Source organism: Apaloderma vittatum, unplaced genomic scaffold, assembly GCF_000703405.1.
Source record: "Apaloderma vittatum isolate BGI_N311 unplaced genomic scaffold, ASM70340v1 scaffold23609, whole genome shotgun sequence".
Taxonomy (NCBI): Eukaryota; Metazoa; Chordata; class Aves; order Trogoniformes; family Trogonidae; genus Apaloderma; species Apaloderma vittatum.
The window spans coordinates 773-8485 of record NW_009736141.1 but is presented as its reverse complement, the minus strand read 5'-3'; the positions used below and the strand labels follow the sequence as shown (position 1 = coordinate 8485).

General features: G+C 48.4%; 1 protein-coding gene across 1 annotated transcript in view; it reads left to right on the top strand.

The window, feature by feature from the left end:
• Window positions 1-916: 916 nt before the first annotated feature.
• The window catches only part of LOC104279546 (remodeling and spacing factor 1-like), a gene marked incomplete at both ends in the record, with an annotated part of 6872 nt that continues 75 nt past the window's right edge, over window positions 917-7713 (top strand). Inside the window, 6 exons of the mRNA XM_009876867.1 lie at window positions 917-1009; window positions 1102-1211; window positions 3604-3671; window positions 4333-4540; window positions 5997-6220; window positions 7606-7713. The exon at window positions 7606-7713 is cut by the window's right edge and continues 75 nt beyond it. Of these exons, the coding sequence (XP_009875169.1) occupies window positions 917-1009; window positions 1102-1211; window positions 3604-3671; window positions 4333-4540; window positions 5997-6220; window positions 7606-7713 (811 nt within the window). The remainder of the gene's footprint in view (window positions 1010-1101; window positions 1212-3603; window positions 3672-4332; window positions 4541-5996; window positions 6221-7605) is intronic.

Here is a 7713-nt window from a genome sequence, read left to right as displayed (position 1 = left end):
TATGTGGGTATCAGCATCGAGAACATCATTCCACCGCAGGTAAGTTACTCTGTTGGATTCCTGTTTTATTTGCAAACTCCTCGGGGACAGAGTTTCTCAGGGGTGCGTTAGAACCATTGTGGAAAGAAAAAACCATCCGTGTGCGGGTCAGAAATCACCCGAGAGCCTTGGGTGTAGACTGGGATTGAATTCAGCAGGGAAACCAAGGGAGCTTTAGTGTGTGTTGGAGCCAGCTGGTGCCTCACAGGGGGATGGCAGAATCGCCTCCCTGCCCGGCGCGGGTGGGTCTGTGCAGGGTGTTCTGCCCTCCTGTAACTTAAAAAGCAGGATCCAGTTTGTTTAACTCCGCTGTAAGGTTGTTACAGAAGAAAAATGTTTTTTTTCGTGTGGAGGAAAGTCTCTTCTCGCTTCTTAAATACGTTTTAAAGCGATTCTCTTCGCCAAATGCCATCACCCGCACTGATGTTCTCTGTTCCTTGCATGAGAGTTTTTAAAATGAAACTTCTGGTGGTTTTATACATGGACTTCCCACTAAGGGACCGTAGTAAAGTTGCCTCTCTCCCTCTATCTCTGGAGAACAGAAAAACAAAATCAGATTTCACAAACTTGCAAAGGAGTCTCTGGCTGGGAGCACATATTTCAAAAACACAGCCTGGGGCCCGATTCGGTTTTTCAAAAACTTAACAACTTGCAAGGAACGTCATAAAATCACCGTGCGTGGAGCCTCCCTGCAGCCACTCGCACGAGGGTGTCCCCGTGCCTGGGCTGGGGAGCTGCCGGCAGCCGTCGATCGCTTCAGCTGCTGCGTTTCCGAGCCCCGGGCGCATCCCTGGAGACGCAATCTCTGCGGGGCAGCACGAGGGCACCGACACCCTCACCTTGAACCCTCAGACTCTGCGTTTGTGAACTTCTGTAGCCCGTGCAAGCCAGATACACAAATGTTCACGTGAATTCTGCCAGAAATGAGAAGCCAGGACGTGTTGTGTCGGGCAGCCGAGCTTTCTCCGTCGTACGGGTTCTGTGCGTCGCGTGAGCTCGGCAAGCGCAGAGGGAGCGGGGGCAGAGAACACTTTGTGTGACGTTTCTGTCTTCTGTGAACAGGAGCCGGAAATCCCTGAAGGTCACGAAGAAAAGAAGAAAGATTCCAAAAAACCCAAATCCAAGCTGCTCGAGCGGAGGTCTACCAGAACCCGAAAGTGCATCAGCTACAGGTTGGTGGAGGAATCGCACCGTCAGACATCCTGCCACTTCTCACTCACGTCTCGGTTTAAAATAGGGGCCCAGCTCAAGCGTCTTCCTTTTTTCCCTCTGAGTACTGGCTGTGCTGGATGGTTGTAAAAGCCGTGAGGGGGCTATAGTGAAGGGATGATGCATAAAAAAAGAATAATACATGTGATACTTTGCGCAGGAATACTGGAGAAGGTTTTGGTGTTGCTGAAGTTTCTGGAGTGAGCTAAAGCAGGTGACTCGTCCCTTTCCTCTGGCTTGTGTCTCAGTGCCTTCAGTTCCTCTCGCTTCTCACCCCCTCTGGCTTCTCCGCACGAAAGGAGCAGGAAACTTAAAACGGGATGACGAAACAGTAGCTCTAGAAGTGGTCTGTAACTCTTTACAGGAATTATGATAAAAATGCACTTCGTAAGTGAAAATTCTGGGGTATTTAGGCTCTGTGCCTTCCAACAGTAGAACAGGTCACCAACGTTTCCAAAATTCCGCGTGCTCTTAATATTTATTGTGTTTTGTTCTCAGCATGTTGCCGAGGTGTTTAGAGAACTGTTTTCTAAGGAATACCTAGAGGTGGTCCCTGTCCTCCTCAGGGCACCAGGGTTAGAGGAGAATGTGTTTGCTTGAGGGCTTCTGTCCCAGCTGCATTAGGAATATTAAAAAAAAAATAAATTATTACCTTTACTCTGCTATATAGGCCTTTATCAAAAATTAGAACGTTACAGCTTGCAGATCCCTCCAGCAATAACCAGACTCAGCTCAGGGCTGGCCTGGTTTCGCTGCGAGGCGTTCGCATACACCGAGTTTTCCTCCCTCTTTGGAAAACTAAGCCTGGCCTTGCTTAGCTGTAGATTTTTTATTTTATTCTTTTCCCAGTAAGTTTTTAAAGTTAACCGCAGAAGCCACACTAACAAAAATACTGTCACCGCTTTGGGAAATTAAGTGTTTCTGCAAGGACCGTTACGCCCCAGGCAGCGTTTGCCGTTACCTTCATGACGGGCCGGGCAGCATCTGAGCAGGAGAAAAACAAAAAAGCCACTTGCCTGTAGGGGATGTGGCACGGCGTCAGCGCGACACGTGGACGCAGAGACAGGAATTTTTAGGGAAAATAACGTTCCAGAACGGCGCTCGGGAAAAATCAATCTCCTGCTACGCAGCGGTAGCGTCTTTCTTACAGGCTCCGTCGTGCACGACACTTTGAAGCGGTGAAAATATCGCACGTGTCCGTGATATTTTTTAATGGCGTGGAGGGAAAATAATGGTTTGAGTAACGTGGAATTCATCTGATCGATGGAGTAATGTTGGAGTTAGATCCTTGCGGTGTGAAGCTGCCTTGAACGTGATCCGTGGTTGTTCTGAGGGAGCGTAAAGAGACCAGAAATCCGTCGCTTTATTTTTTAAAGTGTTTTGTGCTTATTGTTGGAGTACACGGTGATATTCATCTATTCTTTTCTCGTTCTGCTGGAGGGCCAACACAAATACAACTGTTATCTTTCTTCTTAAACCAAATCTTTAATTCTTTTATAAACCAAATATTTAATGAAAGTATCGTCCAACTGGTAGGTGCTCTATCTAAAAAAAATACCAAAAAAGAGCCGTCAGAGCTTGGCACAGGCTGCCCAGGGAGGGGGTTGAGTCCCCACCCCTGGAGGGGTTTCAAGGTCACTGAGATGTGGGGTTGGGGGAGATGGTTTAGGGGTGAGCTCTGTAGAGCAGGGTCAGTGGTTGGACTCGATGATCCCAGGGGGCTTTTCCAACCTGAAAGATTCTGGGATCTATTTAAAGACACAACGAGCCGTTAACGGCGTCTCTGTAGGTGACCACGAGACCTGCGCCCAGTGGGTTCTGTCTGCTCAGCTCAGGATGTCACAGAGCCATAAAATTTCATTACCGTGAGCTTTAAGAGAACGGAGTTACCTGAAGTAAGTTTTCAAGGAAAATTTAGACAGGATGAATCATTCCCTGTTGGCTTTAACAAGTGCTTTCCAGGTGGTTTTGCGGATGGGCAGCGCCTGTGTCATCTCATAAAAGGGGTGGGAACATTGGTGAGAAAAACGCCACCGATAGCGGCTTAAAGCACTTCCAAATCGTGTATTGCTCAGCCCAGGGGTGTGTCCTGTCGTGTCTGTTCCCACACACGGAGCAGCACAGCCAGGCCATGATCCGGAGTCGGCTATCGAGTAGAACTAAGAAACACGCCTTTTAAAAATGGCTTTTGCCATCAGTGCAGCCCATTGCCTTTACTGTTTGGTTGTCTCTGCCGCCCGCTGTCTGTGCAGCGCGACTTCTCAGAGCAGCTCTAGATCTCTCTGAGGGCTGTTGTCATGACCTGGTGTAATTCAGGGGTGCTTCCAAATGGTAAATGCCAGCTGTTCCTTTTAGGTTTGATGAATTCGACGAGGCGATTGATGAAGCAATTGAAGATGACATCAAGGAGGCAGACGGAGGAGGTACGTTTCCGATTTTACTCGGTTTTCCTTGTAATGGTGATAAGATTGAGACCAAATTTGTTTTGATGGGAGAAGCAGCAGATATAATCCCCTCCCTTGAACTTGGAGTTTACCGTTACTGCTGTATTTTGGGAATCGAGCTCAATAATTTGCCATGAGAGTCGCCACCCTGGGCTGCCAAAAGATGTGAAAAGTGTTTGGTCTTGCTGGTTCGGTTCAGCTAAACACACGTTCTGGTGTGTGAGTGCAGGGAATAGGCATGACAAGAAAAAACCCTTTCTTTGCTGCCTTTTCAGTTGCTGTTGGCAGCTTGCACTAGTCGTAGTTATCCCCAGTAAAAATCTGGCTTATAAATTGAGCTGCAGCTGGACTCCCTGAAGACCGGCTCCCCAAAATTGTCTTGAAAATATTACTCCAGATCTGTACACGCTTCTCAGAACATGAATAAAGTGGAATTGTGTTCTTTGTTGCTGGTTAAGGCAGCGTAAGGGACCGAAAGAGAGAACTTCAGCACTATTTGTGCTTCCCTGACACGATAAAAAAAATACTCTGCTTTACTGAAAATCAGCTGAAGCTAGAGGCGTGGCAGAAAGATAGGTACAAAGTTACAACAAAATAAAATAGACTTGCTCTTTTTTCTCCTTTCTGTCCCTGGATTCAGGTATTGGCCGAGGCAAAGACATGTCTAATATCACAGGGCACCGCGGCAAGGACATTTCGACGATCCTAGAGGAGGAAAGGAAAGAAAACAAGCGACCGGCACGGGCTGCCGCGGCGCGGCGCAAGAAACGACGGCGACTGAATGACTTGGATAGCGACAGCAACCTGGATGAAGAGGAGAGCGAGGATGAATTCAAGATCAGCGATGGGTAGGTCTGTGATTTCGCTTCCACCGCCTGTCAGGGACCGCTTTGGTGGCGCCGTGGTGCCCCTGAAACGATCACGAGGGACAGCAAAGGTCCCCCCTGCCTCAGGGAATGTCGTGTTTCTGGAAAAGCCACGCTCTGGATCTGGGCCCAGAAACCATCCAAGCTGTATTTTAAGCAAAAAAACCCACATGTTCTGGAAATGTTCCTTTTGTGGCCACGCCGTGCGGTTCTAGATGTGGTGAAGGAGCCAGCTGGGCTCAGCTCTCCAGCTGGTGGGACTCTCTAGTTAAAATCTTTAACAAAAACGAGGCTGGTTGTTTCCCTTTGAAAATCCGCCCTGTTTCGGGGCATTTTTATTGGGCTCGAGTGTGATTTAGACGTTGGGAGAGCAAAATGTCCCCATTTAGAGTGTACAGAACTTGACACACAGGTTGTGATAGAATTCTTGATTTCTGCTCTCTAGGGCAGAGAGTTTGCCAACAGCCAAAGCAGCAGTTTAGAGTGCAGGAAAGCAAATCCATGTCATGAAGCTTTAAATGTTAAATGAGTATTGCTCTGGGTAACTGAAACTTTATTTCCATTGGATTCCTCATTGTTCAGTCTGGGAATTCCGAATGATAAAAAATTGAATAATAATTTTGGGATTCTCAAGAACCATAGAATCATCAAATGGCCTAGGCTGGAAGGGACCTTAGAGATCATTTTAATCCAGCCTCCCTGCCGCCAGGGACGCCACCTCTGGACTAGATCAACGGAGCAGGAGGTCTGTGCTCTTTGCCATCAACATTCAAAGCTTCGCACCAGTCACCGAGTCACTTGACTCGCTGAGTGCCTGGATAATTTATCTCTGTAACATAGATGCAGATTTTGAGCCTGGGTTTTCCCCTGAGGTCACGCCGAGGACGTTTCAGCGACGTCCGGAATAGCTGAGCTGAGTGTGCTGCAGATTTGCAGCCAGTGAGTGCAGCTTGTGGAAATCTCACGGAATTAACAGCACATTCCTCTGTTCACACAATCACAGAATTGGCAAAAGCCCTCGGAGATCACCAAGCCCAGTCCATGCCCCAACACCCCCACCTGGGTCAGACCAGGGCACCAAGTGCCACATCCAGCCTCTCCTTTGCTCTGGTGCTTTAGACCCCACCCCCCCAGCCTCCGGGGTGTTAAAGTGGGATTTAAAATTCGCCGGTGGCCACAAGTGACACGTCCCTGCAGTGCTCAGCAGTTTTCTGCAAAGGCCTTGGCTCGCTTCTGAAGCCCTGGGGGGTTTCAGGCTGAGTTTGAGGCACTCGTTTTGCACGAGAGCAATAACTTGGCGTTAAGACACGATATTCAGATTCTCAGAAACTGCGCAGGAAGGTGCCTGGGTGGTGAAGGCAACACTTGCTTGTAAAACACAGGTCCTCTTTCGGTGGTTTTTCTTCCTAATACCTGTGTGTGGTGTCTCTTTGGACAGATCTCAGGACGAGTTTGTGATATCGGAGGAAAACCTGGACGAAAGCGAAGACGAGCCGCCATCGAACGAAGACAGCGATTCCGAGTTCTGCGCCCGCATATCCCGGAGACACCTCTCCAGGCCCATGAGGCAAAGCAGGCGGTTACGAAGGAAAACGGTCAAGAAAAAATACTCTGAAGATGACGAAGATGAAGATTCTGAGGACAATTCAAGCAGAGAATCCGGTGAGTGTAAGAAGTCTTGGATACGTTAAACACTCGGTGCTGGAGAAAAAAACATTTTTTCCCCTCACTTCCTCTGGAAGAAAATTCTTTCCTCTCTGTGGCGTCCTGTGTTCTCTGGCAGGCAGGGCAGCACCCACCACCCTGAGTCTCTCTCTCCTGTGACCTTTTTGACCTTTAGTGACTGAAGCATCTCGGGAGAACCTAATAATTCCCCTTATTCTACTTGTCCTTCAGCCGGTTCGGTTTTCGTTTGCACAGTTTGAAGTGGGAGAAGAGCATCTGTGCAATATTTAACCCTCCCCACGATGAGCATCCTCCTCTGAAAACCAGCCTCCTCGTTTCTGCTTCATCTGAGACCCAGGGCTAGAAAGTGCCGCATTGGTTTTTTAATTGTATTGTGAATTTAAGGTACTAATTACACAGGAGCATGTGCTTGCAGCGTGTGTTACCATTCCAGTGGCTTTTCTGATTCTGGCTGACGGACACGTTGCCGTGAGTTGCTTTGCTCTCTCTTACCCCGTTATCGTCCCTCAGGATCCCGCTTTTTACTTTTGAGCCAAGGAGTAGCAGCGCCCAGCGAGCGGCTTCGTTTTCAGCCTCCACAGAGGGAGGTTCTTTCTGAAGGTTCTTACTGACTTGCTCCGATTCTTTCTATAATATTTTAGGAAGCAAAGAGGATGCCACTTGGATCTGTGACTCGTGTTGATCTCTAACTTGGGAGTGGGACAGGACTTGTTTAGGGATGTACCTGGGGACAGTGGTTGTGGCACAGCTCGGTGAAAAAGCAACTCAGGTGGATTCGAGTCTGTTTTCAGCTGATGTAAATAAATTTAATTCTTAAAGACGCTGGCTGCAGTAGGCTGGTGCGGGAAGAACTGACCGCTGAGAAGTTTCTTCTGCACCATTTCTGTTTTAAGCAAAGCTACGATGGAGCGAGGCTGGTTTTTGTTTGTAGAATCCCAGGATGGTTTGGGTTGGAAGGGACCTTAAAGCTTGTCCAGTTCCAACCCCCTGCCAGGGGCAGGGACATCTCCCTGCTCAAAGGAGGGTGTAGTGACCTGGGGTTGGTCTCTTCTCCCAGGTTACTAATGATAAGACAGGAAATGGCCTCAAGTTGCACCAGGGGAGGTTTAGATTAGATGTTAGGAAAAAATTCTTTGCTGAAAGAGTGGTGAGGTGTTGGAACAGGCTGCCCAGGGCAGGGGTGGAATCCCCATCCCTGGAAGTGTTCAAAAAACGTGTAGTTGTGGCACTTGGGGACATGGTTTAGTGGTCATGGCGTTGGGTTGACAGTTGGACTCAATGATCTTTCCTCACCGTAGCGATTCCATGATAAATCACGGAGCCTTGCTCCAACGGAGTAACACGTGTTCTCTTCTGCACAGAGAGTGGCGAGTACACAGACTACAGCGATGACGATTACCTGGAAACCAGGAGGAGAAGATCGAGACGGAATCAGAAGAGACAAGTTAACTACAAGGAAGATTCAGAAA